The sequence below is a fragment of the Monodelphis domestica genome, chromosome 4 (assembly GCF_027887165.1).
Source record: "Monodelphis domestica isolate mMonDom1 chromosome 4, mMonDom1.pri, whole genome shotgun sequence".
NCBI classification, from domain to species: domain Eukaryota; kingdom Metazoa; phylum Chordata; class Mammalia; order Didelphimorphia; family Didelphidae; genus Monodelphis; species Monodelphis domestica.
This window is the reverse complement of record NC_077230.1, coordinates 89428279-89450426: the sequence shown is the minus strand read 5'-3', so window position 1 is coordinate 89450426 and position 22148 is coordinate 89428279. Positions and strand designations below refer to the sequence as shown.

The 22148-nt window shown below is 39.4% G+C and overlaps 1 protein-coding gene across 7 annotated transcripts in view; it reads left to right on the top strand.

Moving 5' to 3' along the window:
• The window catches only part of CCDC14 (coiled-coil domain containing 14), a 53545-nt gene extending 43012 nt beyond the window's left edge, over positions 1-10533 (top strand). For all 7 annotated transcript variants that reach the window (XM_056793557.1, XM_056793551.1, XM_056793552.1 and 4 more), the window contains 3 exons: positions 1522-1740; positions 1813-1945; positions 5141-10533. In XM_056793557.1, coding sequence (XP_056649535.1) covers positions 1522-1740; positions 1813-1945; positions 5141-6101 — 1313 coding nt within the window. In that variant the 3' untranslated portion in view covers positions 6102-10533. The remainder of the gene's footprint in view (positions 1-1521; positions 1741-1812; positions 1946-5140) is intronic.
• The last annotated feature ends 11615 nt before the right edge of the window (positions 10534-22148 follow it).

The window sequence follows — 22148 nt, the reverse complement described above, 5'->3', positions numbered from 1 at the left end:
AGATACTACTGGGCATCCCCTCCAGAAAGGTCAAAGGCAAAGGACCCATATGTACAAAATACTTAGGGTAGCACTTTTTGTTTAGCAAAGAATAAGAAACAAAATCTGTTGGGAACAACTGAACAATATAGTATGTAAATGTATTGGGATATTATTTTTGCTTTCAGAAATGATGAAAGGGATGTAAATTCAGAGAAACTTTTATAAATAAATGCATAATATGATATTATAATGATCAAGTAACTTTGAAAGCCTTAAGATCTTTTATTAGAGCAGTAACCAATGAGGATTCCAAATGACTGATGTTGAAACATGGTTCCCATCTCTTGGTAGAGAGGTAACAGACAACAGATGAGAGGTGCAAATATAACATACATTTCTGGACAAAAAATATGTGAACTTATTTACCTTTGTCTTTATAAAGAAAGACTTCCGGGGGCAGCTGGATTGCTCAGTGGATTGAGAGCCAAGCCCAGAGATGGGAGGTCCTGGGTTCAAATTTGGCCTTATACACTTCCTAGCTGTGTGACTCTGGGCAAGGTACTTAACCCCCATTGCCTAGCCCTTACCACTCTTCTGCCTTGGAACCAATACATAGTATTGATTCTAAGATGGAAGGTAAGGGTTTTTTTTTGTCTGTGTGTGTGTGTGTTTTTAAAGGCTTTTATTTGCAGAGGGAAGTGGAAAGGTAATGATATTGACCACTTTTTTTTTTAAAAGGGAAGCACATCAACAAAATATTAAAAATACACAGATGAGAGCAGAAGGCAGTTTAGAATAGGATACATTATAAGCAAGACTTGTTTTTGTATATGTGTACATTTATAGGTTAAAGTGACATATAGTGGAGATTCATGATTGTATAATTTATTTATATATTCTAATTTGTTGCTATTTGTCAAGTTTGAAAAGTTTAGAAGGAATGCATCTCCTTTTTGGAGACTGGGGAGAGGACTGCTAAGTCTCTAAAATATTACCTATGCTGCCAGATAAGGTCACTGTTATCAGTTGTTTTGCTTAACTTTTTTTTTTTGTTACAAGAACTGGTTCATCAGAGAGAGGGTGATATGGGAGTATATTTTGAAATGACTAAGGTCTTAAAGAGGCCTTCACTATAACTTTTTTAAAAACCATAATTGTGGTTAAAAAGTTAGCATTTCAGGTGATAGCAACTACGAACAAACCAGATGCCTGTTGATTGAAGAATAACAAAACAAATTGCAGTGCATAAATATATTGGAATATTTTTGTGCAGTAAGAGAATGAACCTGAGGAAATTTGTAGTCACATGGGAAGAATCATGTACTAATACAGAAAAAAGTAAGAACCAAGAGAATAACATAAAGTTTATAAGCATTTAGACCAGATTTATGTTGGTTTAGAGACCAATTGGTTTTAATCTTTATTACAAGGGAGTGGGAAGCAAGTTGGTGTGTGGGAAGGATTTAAAGTTTTATTATAATTTTGGCAAAATGCCGTTTAAGCTTTAGGAGATACATTTTGGTCTCTTTGTCTTTACAGTAATTTCTATTCAGTCACTGAATATGTCCCTGCAAACCCAGTTGAAGGAGTCATTAAGGAATCAGAAGCTAATGAAGACTAAGAATGACAAGCTCTTAAAAGTGATTGAAAGCCAGAAAGAAGAGTACAAAAAGTGTGTCAAACTGTTTCAAGAGCAAGATAAAAAAGTCCTTGAAAATAAGCAGCACTTTGAGATGGAGACCACAAAAATTAAAATGGGTATGTATTTAAACTATAGGAAATGATCATATTTCTGTTAAAAATTCAAACTAAAACTCTTTTATGTTTTAGAATTGGAGGAAGCCTTAGCCAGTGTGAAAACCTACCATTTTAAACTGGAAACATCTAGAAAAGAAAATAAAATCTTGGAGTTAACAGTACATCAGCGTGATGCTGAAATCACCCGGCTAAAAGAACTAACCAGGTAAGCTTCATTCACATTCCAATTAACACAAAAGTTGTGATGCCTGTCTAATAATTTTATCAAAATTTAAGAGTTCAGAAGGATCTTGAATCTTGACTGTCTGATACCTACAGCATATCTTTTCCTATCCCCAGCATCCTTCTGTCGTCCAATTCCATGTATTTTATTTCCTTCCCCTTCTCTTCAGTCCATCCAAGGTTATTTTTGATATCTGCCCTCTACTTTCTTATGTATTGTCATCGAGAAAAGGAGGTGAGATCTCCTAGAATTCTTCCTAAATCAGTCTCTGTGCCTGCTCCATCTCCTTTTCACAATAACTGCCTTGGCACTATACCCCTAATAGGAGATGAGGGTTCTTCTCTCACTCCATCCTCCGCCGTAGCCAACCTCAAGGACTTAAAACATCTCAGAAATAGTTTTCTGTGAATTTAAGACCTCAAAAAGAGATGCCAGAGCTTGTCTCAATTATTTTTCCTCATATTTAATAACCTTTTGCACTTTGCTTTTAATGAAATTTTCGTCATGACTTCAGGTTAATCTATGTTAATTTGATTAATTGGACATTTTAATGACCCCGAGGGACTAGCAGACCTGCTTAGGTACAGGTATACATAGGATTTGGCACAACTCCCAGAAAAATTACAGGTTGCTGAATGCAGGTTTTGTCATTCTGGGACTGAGAAGCTTTTTTTGTCTTTTGAGTCTTGGTTAACTCATGTTAATCTCAGAACAGTGTCAGTGACTTTATAATGTCATCTTGGTAAGAGACTTGGATCTACAAATAAGTTTTTGGTTTTATTTTTTAAACCCGTACCTTTTGTCTTAGAATCAATACTATGTATTGGTTCCAAGTCAGAAGAGTGGTAAGGGCTAGGCAATGGGGGTCAAGTGACTTCCCAGAGTCACACACAGCTAGGAAGAGTCTGAGGGCACATTTGAAGCCAGGACATCCTTTCTCTAGGCCTGACTCTCAAATCTACTAAGTTACCCAGCTGCAACCCTCCTCCCCCCAATTGTTTAAAAACACTGATGATCAGGATTTTTTTTTCAGTTTTACTTTTGGAAACTGAGACATTAAAAATGGGCAGAACAACAGCAATAAGTGTGTCAAATAGAATAAGTGTATAAACCCTTTTTCAGTTTCTTGAGCCTCCATCCATCCCTCTGGTCAGAACTGACCCCAAGCAGACAGGTGTTCTGTTTTTACTAACCTATAGAGGATGACACCACATAGCTTTGTCTGCAGTGATCAGAAACTGACCTGTGAAGGTTGGGACATGTCACAAACTCTCATATTTCATTTATTCCTGTGCCGCATAACCTTTTACATAATTACAGATATTATGATCACTCTTTTTATGTAACCTGTGGTTTAAAATCATGCAAAAAGGAATAAGAAATGGAGCAGTAGTAATAGAAAGTGTTCTTTCTAAGCACTTGAATACTGCACCTGTTGGTGGATATTTATATGGTAATACTTCTTATAAGTGGGGGTAGGGGGAAGGATTTGGATTGATTTATTATGGAAAGAGCTTTTTTTTTCCAGACCATTATCCATTTGTTGTTTGTTTTAGATTTAGAAATCTGTAGCTTTTTCTGTTGATAAAAATACAAATAATATTTTCATTACAATTATTTAGGGGCTTTCATTTTAAATACATAGAATTTTTTTACTTTACATTTCTTTCTTGTTACCTTACATAGTAGAAAACGTTACTGATTTCCATTAAATTATATTTCCATAAATTGTTTTCAATGATAGGACTGTATCCTGCTCTCTTCCTGATTCTTAAGTTTAGAAAGCTGTCATTTGACTACTAGTAGGAAATATACATTAAGTGTTCCCTATTTTGAGAAAATCCAACAGGGTAGTACAAAACGCCCAACCTTTTCAGTTAGAAGGTATCTTAAAAATATGCTTCTCTAATTTATTTACCTTTTTATAAATTTTTAACCATTTGGTATGAAGTAAGGAAAAAGAAAATTACTATTATTTAAAAATAGATCAGGGAGGCACCATGGATTGAGAGCCAGGCCTAGAGATGGGAGGTCCTGGGTTCAAATGTGGCCTCAAGACAGTTCCTACCTATGTGACCCTGGGCAAGCCACTTAACCCCAATCCGATCACCTAGCCCTTCTTGCTCTTCTGCCTTAGAACCAATACACAGTATTCATTCTAAGCTGGAAAGTAAGGTGTGGGTTTTTTTTTGTTTTTGTTTTTTTGTTTTTTGATGGATCAGAGCTAAAGGAGAAGCATTTTTGAAATTATGTAGACCAAGCAGAAAATATTTCAATTTAAATAAGACTTAATTGTTAAAAACTTTTATAGGAATTTGTTAAAACCAGGTTCACCTGCATGTAAGCCCTAGCCATGTTGTTCTGATAATAACCACTAAAGGCCAATAAATTTTGTATGTATACTTCTAGTAGAAAGAAAGAACTTGCTTTCAGTTTGAGATGCTATGAAAAAATTAGTTGTATATGTAGTATCCTAGAAGTGAAAGGTACCTTATAGAGCCTCTACCTGAAGCATGAATTCTATCTCATACCTGACTAGTTGTCATCTAGCCTCCTACTTTCTGTATTTTAACCAAATATATCATTACAAGCCAATCACTGAACTGTAAGTCCAGGACCTGAGTTTAAATCCCATTTCAACCACTTAGCATCTGTGTGACCTTGGACAAATCAGTTAACTTCTCTGAGCTTCTGTTTCCTAATGTGTAAAAGGAGAAAATTGAACAAGATGACCTCTAAGGATTCTCTTCCAGCTGACTTTCACATCCCCTCCTCTCTCTCCGTCCCTCCTTCCTTCCTCCCTCTCTCTTCTCTACTTCCTCCTTCCTTCCTTCCTTCCTTCCTTCCTGTCTATCTATATATATATATATACACACACATATAAATAAGTCAATAAATATAATATATAAAATTTCTGTGAATTAACATTTGGCCTAAAGTCATTTTCTGTACTACTTTCTCCAGCAAGGTCAAACACATTCCAGAAATTCAGTGTTTTCCTTTATACTTTTAACTTGTGCAGGTGGTTAGAGTATTTGGAGTAAATTATTCCATGTGCTCAACATTAAACCTAAGCCACCTGTGACATTTTATTCAAAATGGAGCTGAGCTATTGCCAAGAGAAAAATATACAGTGGCCAGAAAAAACTAACAAATATACCCAATTTCTCCCAACAGAACTTTGCAGAACAACATGACACAATTCCTCACAGACTTCAGTGTGGACAATGCTTGTTATAAGCCTGAGAAAATGCTTACCGGATCCCTTCTAGACATTCATGAAGAACACCTACAGTCTGAACCATCCCCACCTCCACTTTCCATGAATTACCTTAAAAGTTTAGAAAACAACCAAATTTATACTCAAACAGAATCACCATTTTTAAAAGAAGATGGAAAAGGGAGAGTGCCAGCTATGTCTTATGAAAATTTCCTAAACCCTGAAGTCTGTAAACATAAACTCCTGGGTTTAGATCATGAATTAGGGACTCTACCTTATCATCCAAAAGTCATTTCAGAAACAGGGAGTGAGACTGACACAATAATAGATGATGAATCCAGACTGAATGATGAGACAATTTATCTTCCATTTGCTGTAAGCTCCTCTAAAAAGAAATCCACTCCTGAAAGAGTAAGTCCATTGCCACAGAACAATGTTGCTAACTCTAAACTATCTAGCAACAATGGAATCCCTACTTCTGAAAAGTCCATCTCTTTATTTGCATCCTCAGAAGATGCAAAGGCTGGTTTTGAAATGTTTCCTGGTACTTCCACTCTGAAAAGGGAAACAGAAGTTATATCTGAAAAGATGAGGGCAGTTAATGTAGAAGATGAGCAACTGCTGATGAAAATAAAGGAGGTAATCAGTAAGATCCCCACTGACTTTGGGGATAATGTTTCAGGTCAGCAGAGTGCCATGACATATCAAGATTCTAGTTCTCTGTTGAAAAACAGTACTCTCTGTGATTACAGCTTTTTAAATACTGATTTAATGTCAAGAATGTCTAACTGGAGTGTGTCTTCCCTCTCATCGTTCACCTCACATGATGAACAGGACTTCAGAAATGGCCTTGCAGCATTGGATGCCAATATAACTAGGCTACAAAAAACTTTACAGACTGGTCTACTGAAGAAATGAATCTAAAAGGAAACAAAACTGAGTGTGTCCATTTTTCATTTGTTATTTTGATACTTTGTGCTCTGTTTATGTAGTGTCTTTATAATGAGTGTTTTATATTAGTTTAAATTATGGGTGGAATTAATTTATCAATGGAATAAACTAAAATTTTTATTGCATTAATTTGACACTGAAATTTATGAAATCTAGTAATCTTAAAGAATTAATATTTAAGGGAACAAGTATCCTGATTAGGAGAGATTTGTAAATTGTGTCCATCATTTAGCTGTTTCATTATTAAATTCAAATTTACCTTGTGATTTGGATACAGGAAAAAATTGAAAAAATTCCATTGAACTTGATACATATGTCATTGGTAACCGTTAAGAATACATTTTCTGTCATGATGGAGGTGGCAGCCAGATTTTGTAGAATTAAGGAAAGTTTGAGCTTATGAGGAAATGGTAGTAGGTCTTTATATTTGACAGAGAAATGGAAATGAGACTGTCCATCTGAGATATTTGATGATGATTCTTCAATTGTTCAGAGGTTTGATGCTACATATGTAAAATGATTTGTCTTGTTAAGAGTGTGACAGTTTTGGACTACTTCTCCTAAATTTCCAGTGTTTAAAGGTACAAACTGACCAACCCTCCCTCATTAATATAGGATGAATAGACACAGAGCCACTTATCTTACCACTGTGTGAGAAAATAGCTTAAAAGGAAGAACTCAATTGACTAGGGTTCAAGTAATGTAGTATGGAATTGAAATTGGGCTAAAGGTTACCAAAGGAAACCTAACAGTTGTGATGGAAGGGAAGAGAAAGGGGTATCTAAAGTAAGGTGAGGAAGAAAGTACTACGTAAAATCCTAGAGATGATGGACTATCACTGTACTATGTCTCCTCTCCCATTCATGACTATCAAATTGGGTGAGCAGTCCTACTCTGGTTCTGTAGCCTAAGAAAGAAGGGAAGATATAAAATGTAGAGTTCAGTTATCCAAAGGACAGCTGAGCAACATAGACTACTAGAATGGGAGAGATGATTGCAAACAATTGCTGAGGAAGGTCATAACTGAAGAGCAGAATGAATATTCCACAGTGGAATATATATTTAGTTGAAGAGTGGAAAAGAGAGGCTTAGGTGGGCAGAATAAAAGGGAAACGTGATGAGACAAGAGACCACCAGGAAGAAGAAAAAAATAAGCAGTACCAACCCTAGATCAAACTGAAGAAAATAGTCATTTGAGTGTTCCCACCTCTTCTTTACATCATCACTGCCCATCCACCATGACACATCTACAGATGCATACTGTTTTTCAATAATCTTCCTTTTTATGAGGTTTCCCTTACAGAGATATTATTTGGTTAAGATCTTATTAAAATAATTTCATGTAGAATATAAATAATTGCTATGGATTCTAGGTTTTCAAAGTCCTTTTCACTGTCATATTTGATTACTTTTTTTTTTTAACCCTCACTTTCTGTCTTAGAATCAGTTCTAAGAAAAGCAGCAAAGGCTAAGCAGTTGGGGTTATATTACTTGCCCAAGATCATGCAGCTAGAAAGTGTCTAAGGCTACATGTGAGCTCAGGTCTTCCCAACTCCAGGCCTGGCCCTTTGTCCACCGTGCTACCTATTTGCCCCTAATTTGATTAGATTTTTTAAGCCCTTACCATCCAGAATCAATACCATGTATTGGTTCCAAGGGAGAAGAGTGACTACAAGAGTGACAGAGTGACCTTGTCACTCTGGCAACTGAATTTAAGTGATTTGTCCAGGGTTACACAGCTAGGAAGTGTCGGAGATCAGATTTGAATTGTAGGAATTAAATTTTAATGGTTTGACTAAAACATGAAAATTATAAATATGGTCACCAATTAAAGTATTATTGCTGAAAATCAAATTGACTTTTAATAACTTTTTACAAAAGAGGTGGAAAGAATGAAAGTAGAGAAATACAGAAAGTTAGAGAAGACATTTAGCCTATCTTAAATATATTATTACTCTGGTGCTCTACTCAGCCAGGACTTGTTGACCTTCAGCTGCGATTAAACTCTCCAGAAGACAGGAAAGGAAAGCCAGCCATTCACTCACCCAAGTTCCCTCCAAGAGGTAGACCAAGACTATGACTCAAGCTGAAGATGACTCTTGAAGCCCATTCCCTTTTTGGACTTCCCTTCTTCACAGGGGCCAATCACAGCTTTCAAATTGTCTAGCACTGCCCATGGGGCAGTGTTTGTGGGAACCATTTCTCACCTGGAGAGTTGAATACTCATCAAAAGGGTTCACAGATTCCTGGCTAATTGAGTTGAAAGTGTAGAGAGCTCCTCCACCTTGTGCTAAGTAGGATGTTCAAGCTTTTGTTGATTGGAGAGTAGCCAAAGGAGAGTTAATACTGTCCAGTCTGGCAAGGTACTAAGTAGGGGGTACTTAAGTTATTATTAACCAAAGTGTTAACTCCAATTAGGCAAAGAGAATAAAGGGTTCTCTTTTTACAAGTGTAAACTCAAACTAGACCAAGAACCAAGAAATTTCCTTTCACAGAATCCAGGACCTCTCATCTCTGGGTCCTGCTCTTAATGAGCCACCTAGCTGCCCCCTTGATTAGATTTGAGTGGCATAGTCTCTTAACGGAAATCCATGAATAGTGGCATTTCAGATATCATGAGTACATGGAAGGATGGATTTTCCTTGCATTCCTTAAGTCACATAAGATTTACAGCATTTTGATAGGCATACAGTTGAGCCTGGGGGATATTGGGGGTGAAGAGAAGAGGACATGAAGGTTGGCCCATCAATACAGTAGAATTTGGGAGTCCCTGATTTAAGGTAGTTGATCATGCCTACAGGGAACATTAATGCGTTTTGACTATTAGGTACAACCAACAGAGCTGGTTGCTTTAGTCAGGATATGTAGTCTGAACTCCCCCTGCTGGTTAGATTGCAGTACATTGTGATCTATCCACAAAGTGGGATACTGTATAATCCATATAAAAATGCATTTTTTGGACTGATTACCAGGTTTGTATATTAGGTTATCTTGTTCCTCACCCTTAAGGCCTTATACATTCCTTCTCTTCCTATTACCACAGTATTGGTCTTTACTGTCACTGACTATTGGAATATTGGAATAGATTTCCTAACAGATCTATGCATCACTTTATTTTGAAACTCATGCCCTAGGAGTGAGTGCACATGTAGCTAGACTGTTATATCTAAGTGCCTCAAATGCTTCATATTCTATCTAGCTATCCCCACCTTGCCGTATGCCCGGCTGCCATGTTCATACCCCCTTTCTGCCTCATGCTCTAGGCAGAGAAAATTAAGTTAAAATTATCTCTGTGGTTCCCCAGAGCAAAACTCCCTTCTCTGGCCACCACTCCCCAAATATGTTGTCTCCCCCATTAGAAAGTAAGTTCCTTGCCAAATCAATTGTACAAAAAAAGCCATTCCCCAATTGATAAATGGGCAAGGAACATGAATAGGCAATTTTCAGATAAAGAAATCAAAACTATTAATAAGCACATGAAGAAGTGTTCTACATCTCTTATAATCAGAGAGATGCAAATCAAAACAACTCTGAGGTATCACCTCACACCTAGCAGATTGGCTAACATGACAGCTATGGAAAGTAATGAATGCTGGAGGGGATGTGGCAAAGTAGGGAAATTTAATGCATTGCTGGTGGAGTTGTGAATTGATCCAGTCAGTCTGGAAGGCGATTTGGAACTATGCCCAAAGGGTAATAAAAGACTGTCTGCCCTTTGATCCAGCCATAGCACTGCTGGGTTTGTACCCCAAAGAGATCATAAAGAAAAAGACTTGTACAAGAATATTCATAGATGCACTCTTTGTGGTGGCCAAAAATTGGAAAATATGGGGATGCCCTTCAATTGGGGAATGGCTGAACAAATTGTGGTATATGTTGGTGATGGAATACTTTGTGCTCAAAGGAATAATGAAGTGGAGGAATTCCATGGAGACTGGAACAACCTCCAGGAAGTGATGCAGAGCGAAAGGAGCAGAACCAGGAGAACATTGTACACAGAGACTGATACACTGTGGTACAATCGAATGTAATGGACTTCTCTACTAGCAGCAATGATCCAGGATAATTCTGAGGGATCTACAAGAAAGAACACCATCCACATTCAGAGGAAAACCTCTGGGAGTAGAAACACAGAAGAAAAACAACTGCTTGATTACATGGGTCAAGGGGACATGGTTGGGGATGTAGACTCCAAATGATCACCCTGGTGCAGATATCAATAATATGGAAACAGGTCTTGATCAATGACACATGTAAAACCCAGTGGAATTGCACTTCAAATACAGAAGGGAGTTGGAGGGAGGGGAGGGAAAGAACATGAGTCTTGTAACCATGGAAAAATATTCTAAAATCAACTAATTAAATAAAATTTAATAAAAGTATGTTCCTTGAAGGCAGGTATATCTTGCTTGCATATATTTGTATTTGTATCTACAATAGTTAGCCCAGTACCTTGCACATAGTAAATGCTTAATAAATGCTCTATATCTCTCCCTTTTTCTCTTTCCCCCATCCCTCCATACTTGTCTCTGTCTCTGTCTCTGTGCCTCTCTATCTCTCTCTCTCCCCCCTCCCCCCCATCTCCCTCCCTCTCCTAACTCCCTCTTTTCCTTCCCTTTCTCTCTTCCTCCTCTCCTTGCACTTCATCTGTTTCTCCCTCTTGGTTCAGGTTCTGACATTGGTGTGTAAGGAAAGGCAGAAGTGATAATATAAAAGTAGACCCTTTAATGTCTCTCCCTGCTCAGATCAGAGAAGGAAATACAATAGAAGCTAGAACTAAGCATCTGGAAAAGGATTGAGCTTGGTATTCAAGTTTAGACCCTCAAACTGGTTTCACAAAGGGCATTTTTTTGTTAATTACAAAAGAAATACCTCCAATTCTTTGAGCAGTATACAGTATAAGAGGGGTGTTCAGGGAGGACAAAAACCTCTGGTGTGAGGGCTTTCCAAGCCATTTTCAGGGATGCTCATCTACCTTTGAGGTCCACCTTTCACCCAACATTCACCTATGGCTCAAAGAATCTAACATGCACAGTGGCTACATTCCAATGAAACCATCCCAGCAGATGAGCTTAGGTACTAGGGGGTTGAGGGTAACAGATAAGCCTCAGGCCTGTCAGTGAGTTAGAGGGATGTCTACCCCAAGCATGTAAAGACTTGTCCCAGCAGTCTTGAGAACTTGAGGCAAAGGAGAACCATGTGTTCCAAGGCCATGAAGGCAGCTAAAACGTGCTATGGATTACTTAGACTTGGTCAGACATTGAAGACGCCAAGGTCACCTACTGTATCCTGGACTGTTGCCAGTCATCCTGACTTTTGTCTTGCCACTGGATTTCAATAACCAGAAGAAAGTGAGGCTGTCAAGACTATACAGCTCTGTCTCACTTAAATCCAATTCCTGAGCAAGTCAAGACATTATTGATCTTAAAAAACAGAGGATGAACAACAGCTTCTACACTATTCAGGCTTTAAAATGCATTGAGATTTTTTAGTTACCCTGTATAAACCTGTGAAGAAATGGGTTTTTGTTTTTTTAAGGCAAGTAACAATTTTGAGCAATTTAGGTTTACTATTTAAAGGGAGGCTTTGGAAGAAAATTCTATATATAAATAATGAAAAAAAGATACTATATGCAGCAAAATATAGTAGGACTTAATGTAGCAGCCAAGAAGTGGAAACAGAGCAGGAAATATGGAAAAACAACAACTGGAAATACGGAGGATCTCCACAGCTCTGGCCAGGCTGCCAGGTCTATGCTCCCTCTCTAGCTCCTTCCCCGCCATCTGTGTTGGAGACTCTGAACTTATCACAGCCCTCGTTGCAATGTACGCCCTCCAGACCAGCACCTTTGCCCGCCCGGAAGTTCCCACTGCTGCTGCCGCTGGGGTCTGGGAGTCTCAGCGCTCTGGATGGGAGGGGGGATGGGTCCTGGGACCTTCCTTCTGTCTTCCCCTTAAACCCGAGTGTTCTCGGATTCCAGCTTTTGGGGGGCGTACCTTTTGAATTGAGTCCAGCAGGAGGGTTCCTTGGCTCTGTCTTGTTGTTAAGTTTGTTTTTCAGTCCCCTAGGAGCATTCAGTTTGTGATCGGTTAGGAAGGGTATTCAGAGGTCTGAACTTCTGCTCCTTCTAGGCTGCCATCTTCTCCTCAACATAATTTTGATGACTTGAACCTAGGTATGATCAGGGACAGGGAAAATTACATTGGAAGATGGGGAAGGCCCCCCCCCCCAATTTTTTTTTCAGGTAAAGTAGTGAGTTGTAATAGATGTCTAGGATATAGGCGGCTTAACGTGGAATGAAGAAGGAGGTCAGTTGAGTGCAGGAAAAGATAATTCTTAGTAGCCTGAAGAGTTTTTCAAATGCTTGCTGAAGTCACTGAGGTTGATGGGAGATCAAGAAGAAGTGAAGAGGAAGTAACTTGTGCAAAGGAGCTAAAAGACATCCAGGAAGACATAATTGTATCTTGAGTGGAGAGATAGTACAGGTTTAATGATTTCAAGAGACTTGGGGGAAAGGACTAGGTCACATAGAATATAGAAGGCAAGACTTGGAACTCTATCAGAACCAAGTGACAGGGGTTCAAATCCTAACTAACATTGAAGAGAGAAAAAAGAGGGGAAGAAAAAAAGAAAAAAAATAACCAAAAATGGTTTTAAATGGTCATCAACAACAACAAAAATCTCCAGTGTGTTGAGCAGACCCTCTGTGGAGAATTCACAAGATGATGTGAATAAGAGACTCAAAATGGATAGATGAGGGTAGGGGTTGCCAAAATTGTGGTAGGAGGAAGAATCAGCCCCTAAATGGAAGAGATTGCAGAATCACTGAAGTATCAAAAATAATATATTCTCCACTAAGTCACTCCCTCCCATATTCCTAGGTCTCAACTTTTAAAATTCTATCCCAAAATTCTGTTTCACCAGCTTCTGCTCCCTGTAGCAGATAGGCTGATGTGAAAATCACAGAATTGTAGAATTGGAGAATTAGAAAGGAATTCAGTGGCTATCTAGGTAAATCCAAGCATAAATGGGATCTTCACTGTAACATGCATAATTAATTGGCCTATGCTTGAAGACTTCCAGGGGTCTGGGAGGAACCCACCACCAATTCTCAAGGTAGCCTATTCCATTTCTGTACAGCCATAATTGTTATGGCATTTTTCCTAACTCAAGTTCAAATTTGATTCTGCGATTTCTATCCATCGTTTATGAGTCTATACTCTGGGCCTGTGTTGGTGAATCCATGGCACATGAGACTGGGGGAGGGGGGGCTTCTTCCTTCCCCCTCTTCATGAATGCCTAAACACATTTCTCCCATCACCCGCCCTTCTACCCAGCGGCCCACTGGGATTGCTTCCTCTCTCCCCTGTCTGAGGTAAAGCAGGGGGTTCACATGCAATGTGAGGGTTGCAGTTTGGGCAATCAGTCTTTAAAAGGTTTGCCATCACTGCTCCAGGCCAAACAGAACAGATTTAATTTCCTTCCACATACATGTCTCCTAGGGCCATCTTCTCACAAGATGCCTCACTGCTGGTACCAGAGATCATGTGCTGAAAGTTTTAATCCTTTCATCTCCAGAGTTTCCACCTTGAGACCCTGTTGTTCTGATTAGTAAGTGTTTTTCCTGTCCCACTATTTCAGGCAGTAGCCATGCTTCACTTTACTCCCCACTATCCTGGCCATCTCATCATCCACTTGCCACCAAATATACCCTACCTTCCCCTTCAGTTTTGGAACCCTGATCTAAGCAACTTGAACTTTGCTACAGGAAAGGGTATGTCCTCCTACTCTCTTAGTTTTGAGAGCCAAGCCCACAGTCTTCCAAAATGGAGAGTCCTTCTGACTAGGTGGAGCAGTCAGGTGAATAAGAGATAAGAGATGACTAAGTGTTCATTCCTGTGCTTAGGCATCACTCAGTGTTCTGCATTGCATGGGGTTTTCATTTATTTTATAGCTTCAGTGAGGATATGCTTTTCTGGCATACAATTTCATTCTGAACATACATGTTTCCATAGAACCTACCAACAGATGCAAAGCCTAAGGAGATAGTCAACAAAAACAATGTTGCTAAATGTGGGGTCAGAGGGTAGAATCAACGTGACCCAGATTTAGGTTGGGGTATTATGAGCACAGATTTGCCAGAATATTTATGCCTAGAAAAGAGGGTCCTATCTAAGTGGGTATATAAGAATCCTTAGGTTTAATTTTGTATTACATCTATATTAACCCTGCAAGAATGTTGTTCTCATCTATTTTTCCTGGGGCTAAGTAAGAATAATAATCATAGCAATTCCAATAATAAGGGGATGTTAATAAGGAAAGTCACTTAGAGGGTTTCAGTGGGTGTTTCATCCTTCCTGGAGGCTGCTTTGCAGTCCCTGGTTTCCAAATGTGACCATGTCAAACAGTGTGGTCTTTGATGGGTCCCAGCACCTTATGTCTCTATTCAGTGTAATTTTAAAATGTTCCTCTCTGGCACCAGTCCCTTTTAGGTGTTGTCTTCACCTTCTAGAAGATAATCTTGAGGGCAGAGACTCTGCTTTTGTATCTGTATCTCTAGTATTTAGCACAGCCCTTGTCATATAATAAATGCTTAATAAATGTTTTTGAACATTCATTCATTCATTCATTCATTCATTCATAGCAGTTCTTCAAACACCTGAAGGCAGTTACCATCATGTTCGTCCTCAGTTTCTCTTTTCCAGGCTATATATCCTCAATTCCTGTGACTGATCTTCATATGACATGGACTTAAAGCTATTCCCTGTCCTGGTTGTCCGCTTCTGGAAACTCTTTTTATCAAGGTCCTTCTGAAACGGTGGCACCCAGAATTGAACATAATATTCCAGATGAGGTCTGGAGGAGGGAATTCTTAGGTAAAGTAAAACCACAGATCTGATAACTGGAGGACGAGAAGATAATTATGATAATTATTATAGGGTAAAGAACTGGGGTTGAAGGGACAGAAGGATATGGCCATTAATGTTGGCAATTAATAGATCATTGATAACATTAGAGTGACCAATCTCAATTGAGTGATGAGGTGGAGAAATTAGTGAGAGGAGAAGTGGAGTCCCCAGCTGAAGATAGCTTTCTCAGTGATATTAGCCACAAAGGGAGGAGACCTATAGGATGATAGCTAGCACAGATAGATGGATCAAGTAAGAGGGTTCTTTTTAGGATAAGAGAACAAAATAAATGGTAAATGGATAATATTAGATTAGAGAAGAAAGAGTTTTTCAGTTGTGTCCAACACTTTATTACCCCATTTGGGGTTTTCTTTTTCTTCTTCTTCTTTTTTTAAACCCTTACCTTCTACCCTAGTATCACTACTGTGAATTGGCTCCAAGGCAAGAAGAGTGGTAAGACCTAGGCAATGGGGGTCAAGTGACTTGCCCAGGGTCACACAGCTGGGAAGTGTCTGAGGCCAGATTTGAAGGAGGACCTTCCATCTCTAGTCCTGGCTCTCAATCCACTGAGCTACCCAGCTGCTCCTGCCTCAGTTTTTCAGTGAAGGATCAAGCAAGGTTGTTGGCTGAGGGAAGGGGAACCAGAGCCAAAGAGAGATTTGAAGAGGCAAAGGTTTGGGGAAATCACTGTGCTGAGGGAGTAGCCAATCAGTAGGGGAGGTATGAAATGATCACTTTGCCCCAGGAAGGAGCGAGTTCAGAGTTCAGATTACGTAGCAGTGCATGGGAAAGAACTGGGGTGGAAGGGACTGAAGGGCATAACTAGGGTGGAGAAGGAGATTAGAGGCTATAAGGCAGAGAGGGAGCGAGGTAGGATGAGGAAGGCTGGGCCTTGCTGGTCCTGAGCCTCCACACACACATTGTGAGCTGAAAGATCCCTCAATAAATCTCAGCTGGAGGCTGTGAAAGCGGTCCGAGCAAGGGCTTGGCGGAAGTTGCTCCTCCTCTCTCCTTAGCTGACCCCAGCAGTGCTATTTGACTATGTAACCTAACAGTAATTGCAATCATTTCCGTGAGCTGCTAACTATTTGTGCATTATCACCAACAGCACAAGAACCATTAAGGCTCTCATTAAATGTTGGATGGAGGCTTGTAAGTTTCATTTGATTAAAACGCTAAACTGTTCGCATATGCTCAGTCTTCATAATTGGTTGCGCACATACCACGGCCATCTGCTCACAGCTCAAAGAAGTCAGAGGCAAATGATTAAGAACCGAGACACGTCGGGCTCCTCACAAGAAATGATGACTGCGGTCATATAACTCAGTATATTTCATACGTTATCTGATGGGAGTAGTCACACCAACTCTCTGAGATATGATTATTCCCATTTTGCAGATGAGATAACTGAAGCCCAGAAAGGTCAAAGACATGTCAGGAACTCTAGGTTTCAAATCCTGTCTCTGATTTCTACAATCAGAATTCTAGCCATTCACTGACAGCTAGATGGTACATCTGATAGAGTACTGGCCTGGAGTAAGAAGGACTTGGGTTCAAATTTGGCCTCAGACACTTATCATCTGTGTGACCCTGATCTTTTCACTTAACTTCTCTGCCTCAGTTTCCTCATCTGTAAATTGAGTTGGAGAAGGAAATAGAAACCAACCTCAGTATCTTTGCCAAGAAAACCCCTACTGGGATCAGATATGACTGGAATGACTGAAGAACAAGAACAACTATCCACTATGCCAGAAAAGCTTGTAAAATAAGAAAGTAAAATTCCCCTTTGGAAAATTAAACTCCTTCATCTATACAGATTCAATGGCTTGCTCTGAGCTACTTATTTTTTTTTAAATCCTTACCTTTCATCTTGGAGTCAATATTGTATATTGGTTCTAAGGCAGAAGAGTGTTAAGGGCTAGGCAATGGGGGTCAAGTGACTTGCCCAGGGTCACACAGCTGGGAAGTGTCTGAGGCCAAATTTGAACCTAGGACCTCCCTCTCTAGGTCTGGTCCTCAATCTACTAAGCCACCCAGTTGCCTCCTAAGCTACTTATGATGAATGAGGTAAAGATAGTGAAAAAAAGTCAAGAAATTATTTCACAACAGTGGCATAAGACCAGAACTACTTTGGGTAAAATGTAGTCTTCTAAAAAAAATTTTATTTGATTGATTAATTAAGAAAAATCTTCCATGGTTACAAGATCCATGTTCTTTTCCTCCCCTCCCCTCAACTCCCTCCCGTAGCTGATTCCACTGGGTTTTACATGTATCATTTATCAAGATCTATTTCCTTATTATTAATTTCTGCACTAGGGTGATCGCTTAGAGTCAACATCCCCAATCTTATCCCCTCTACCCATGTGATCAAGCAGTTGTTTTTCTTCTGTGTTTCTGCTCCCACAGTTCTTCCTCTGGATGTGGATAGTGTTCTTTCTCATAAGTCCCTCAGAATTGTCCTGGGTCATTGCATTGCTGCTAGTAGAGAAAACATGCAGTCTTATAAGTAGGAAATCCCTCATTTACAAACAAACACATAAATTATATATGTAATTCCTGTCCCAAAGACATTGACCCAGGATTCTCTTTGGTGGAGATAAAGGCCATGTTCTCTGCAGGACAGGTGGCGTAGAGTTGATGAGAGATGAGAGCTTCAGTTCTGTCAGTCCACACTTGGAGGACCCTTCAAATGGGAATCTCCTTTTGAGGATCTCCAAAAGAGAGTCTTCTTCCAATGGAGGGTCAAGGTGGCTTCTAGCTGTGAGGGAAAAGATTCTGGGAAGAAGTCAACAGGAGAGGATGAAGCAGTCTCTATCATGTCCCTATTGTTATACTACAGACTGTGGGGAGTTTCCCCATGGGTGACATCTAGAACTCTCTCCTGATTGAGCTCTTATCTTGCTTCCAATTGCAGAGTTCCTTCACTTTGTCTAGCATGGATTTATTCTCCTATGTATTACCTTCTCTGATTTCTGTTTTTTTATGATTTGTATAAATGGATTTCTTTGCTATTTGTGTCATTGTAGAACTGGTATTCATGGGGAAGGATATAGTGCTTGGGGTTCCCTTCCCCATAAAAATGACAAAGAAATCAAAAATTAGGCAAAACCAATTATATTCCCTAGACTAATAATTTTTAAGGGAGCAGATAGATATTCTTCTAGCCGGGTACTCCTCTCTGAAGAAAGCTCAAGTGGCAGCCTAAGGATCCAACTTCCTGCTTCCTCTCCTGAAAGGAATGAAAATCTCCTACTTCCCTACAGCCACCTTATCACCCACAAGCCCCTCTCTATATGTAAGGCTCCTCATATTTTCTCACATGTTCATAAGGTCATTGAAGCATCATGGTGTGGTCATAAATAGTTCACTGGACTGGGATTCAGGAGGACCTAGATTCAAATCCAGCCCTAAAGGCTTACCAGGCTGTATGATCCTGGGCAATCATTTATCATCTGAACCTCCCCTCTTCTATAAAACAATATTCCATAAGACAGATAATAAAATCTATTACCCACTTTCTATCCTCACTCCAGCCAGAAAGATGATGGACTTAGTTGTAGAATAAAACATTTTCAGATGTGACCAATGTAGAAATTTGTTTGGCTTGCCTATAGGTATTTGTTACAAAAGTTTTGTTTTTCCTCTCATTAATAGAAGAGAGTTTTTGAAGAACATGAGGGTTAGTATTAAGGCTACCAAAACAAAAAAAGAAAGGATAAAAAGGGGACAGTGAAGCATTCTTTTTTAATGTATAGAAAAGAAAGAGGATCATCAGGAAAAGGACCAAAAGGATAGCTTTGAAAACTGCATGTTAAATTATATAATTTATACATGAGTAAATATATATTATTACACACTTATATTATTATACTTACATGTTACATACATATTATACTTATCTATATAGTTATTAAATTATCATTGGTCCTTTCTTTTCTTTCTTTCTTTTTTTAAAAAATGCTTGCCTTCTGTCTTGTAATCAATACTGTGCATCGGTCCCAAGGCAAAAGAGCAATAAGGACAAGGCAATGGGGCTCAGGGTCACACAGCTAAGAAGTGTCTGAGGCCACATTTGAACGCAGGACCTTCTGTCTCTAGGCCTGATTGTCGATCCACTGAACCATTTTGCTGCCCCCATCCTTCATTTTCAAAGAGGACCAATGACATCATAGGGTAATGAATGTCTTGACCTGTGGGTGAATTGAAGTGAGGCAGAATTGCACAAAGTCATCAGCCTCATTTTCTCTTCCAGAGACAAGACAAAAGTCAAGCCTGGTGATGGCCTGGGATGTGGTGAAAGATCTTGGCATCTTTGGTGTCTGACCAAGCTCTGCTGACTCCCCAGCACCTACTTCAGACACCTTCATAGCTATTGGAACAAATTGTATTTATCCATCCATTCTGCCTGAATCTTCATCCTTCACATGCCTGGGGGAGAAACACCCCGTACACACCAATGGGTTTGTGACTCACTGGTTACCATCAACCTTGGTTTAGTCCATCTGAGAAGATGGTTTCCTGGTGTATAGCCAATGGAGCCACAAGTGAGAATTAAGTGCCAGGTGGACACCAAGGTGGATGAGCAGCCCTGAAAAGGGCTTTGTGAGCCCTTTCACCAAAGGTGCTAGTCCTCCTTGAACACCTCTACACCCCACTTCTTATATACATAAGAGAGTCACAGTTTCTTAGTTCTTAGCTTGTTCTACTGTGTAGAGAGAAGTGTTGGTTTTAATTGGTGTTATGAATTTTTTTAATAGAAAAAACAAAATAACTTGGTGGCCTTTAAGATCTCTTCCAACTCTAAATCTGTGATCCTGAGTCTTTGGCTAGGGATGGGAGAATGGGCCTAGGACCATCATTCTGTTCAGGTGAGTAGAATCGAACAAATAAAAAAAATTTAATAAACACGAATACTTCAAAGTTTGGAAAGTATTTTTACATAGCTTATTTGATTTTTATGAGGACCCTGTGAGGTAGGTACCACAGTTTTACTGTCTCCGTTTTACGAACGAGCAAACTGAGGCTCAGGGATGTTGGGTGACTTGTCCCTGGACACCAGGCTCCTGGCTTCACTCTAGCCATTTGCTTCCCTCCTCTGTGCAGAATAATGATAAAGGCTTGAAGAAATGATTTGCAAAAGTCATGAGAGGATTGATTTGAGATTAAAAGAATTTAAAGTATTTTTAGTCATTTAATTGTTAATTCACCCAATGAGGCAGGTCAGTATTAATCTTTGTATCTATTTCCTCATCTGTAAAATGAAGCTAAGCAATGAATCTTCATTTAGGCTGAAAGTCAGCTGAAAAGCACAGGACACTGAAATCATCCTTTTTAATGCCCAAAGTTAGCCCTGAAACTTGGGAGTTGGCTCCCATGTATAATCAGCTAAAGAAAAAGCAGATTCTTGAGCCAGCCTGCAACCCCATGCCCTGGCTTTTCAAGAAGACCTATATTTCACCCTTTGGGGTAGGGTTGGGATCTGGAGCAGATAGTCTAGATGAGAAAACTCTTAATGTCCAGCCTGGCACTTAGCAGTCTCAGCATCCCCATCAAAACAGAGATGGAGGGAACTAGTCTATAGCTATCTGAGACTGGGGTTAGAGATAAGTTGTTCTTGTTTACTTGTGGTTTAGTCATGTCCGACTCTTCATGAGCCTGTTTGGAGTTTTCTTGGCAAAGATACCAGAGTGGTTTTCCATTTCTATTTCTCCAACTCATTTTACAGGGGAGAAAACTGAGCCCAACAGGGATAAATGATTATCCAGCTAGTAGATTTGAACTCAGGGAGATGAGTCTTCCTGGTGCCAGACCTGGTGTGATATTGACCGTACCACCGGAGGGACAAGACCTCTACTCTTTCTCACTTCTGTGTTCTGTCTATTTCTTCTACCTCTTCCTTCTGCCTATGGCTTAGAGGCAGACTCCTGCTAGCTCTTTCCTGTCTTTTGAGCGCCCAGTTAGGGGAGGAAATTCCTTAAACTCAGGTCAGTTGGTCTATTTCCCTTTGTCTGTTGTTCTTTGAGCCCTGGACTGTTTTGTTACACTCCAAGGAAGGTAAATTGAATTTCTCTAAGGAACTACTTGGAAAGGTTGAATTGAGGTCTGCTTCACTTAAAAAAAAAAAAGGAAATTAGTATAGATCCATTAAAGTCATTTAAGGAATTTTAAATTCATTGTCAGAAAATCTAAAAGCATTTAAGTTTTGAATTAAGAACAATATACACAAAGATTACAATAATTTCAATGAAAATCAATACTAAAAGTCGGGAGATTAAATGTAGTGAACTCTGATTATGAAACACAAATCTCTCAGGAGAAAGGTTGGATACTGCACGTTAGATATAGTCTTAGATATGGTCCTTCTTTCATATGGTTTTATTTAATTTCAGATGGTTTTCTTTATTATAATGGAGCATTCTTTGGTGGGGAAGGGTCTATCAGGAAGCAACTGGTATAAAAAAAAAACCCAGAGACATCAATAAAACTTTTTTAATTGAAAGGTCAATATTCAATGGATATAGGTCTAGAGTTATAAAGGGTCTCAAAAATCACATATCTGGTCCAACCCCCACCTTTCCAAATGATGAAACTAAGGCAGGTTAAGTGATTTGCCTAAGGTCACATGTATATTGAGCATCAGAAGAGGACAATCCAATGTTCTAAGCTCAGTGATGGGATGTTGGGCCTGGAGTCATGGAGACCTGTGTTCAAATATCACCTCCTCAGACATTCACTAGCTGTGTGACCCTGGGCAAGTCACTTAACCCTGTTTACCTCAGTTTCTTCATCTGTAAATGAGCTGGAGAATTAAATGTCAGATCACTCCAGTATATTTGCCAAGAAAGCCCCAAATGGGGTCAGGAAGAATCAGACATAACTCCAAATGGCTGAACAACAACAAAAGTTTTACCTCTATATGGGTCTATTTGACTCTTCTAAGATGGGGATTGGAGGGAGGAATGGAATGTACCTAGCCAGTGATGGCAAACCTTTTAGAGACTGAGTGCCCAAACTGCAACCCTCATACCACATAGGCAACCCCACCTTACCCTAGACAGGAGAGGGAGGAAGTGCTCTCTTTGGCTGCTGGACAGAAATGTCCTGG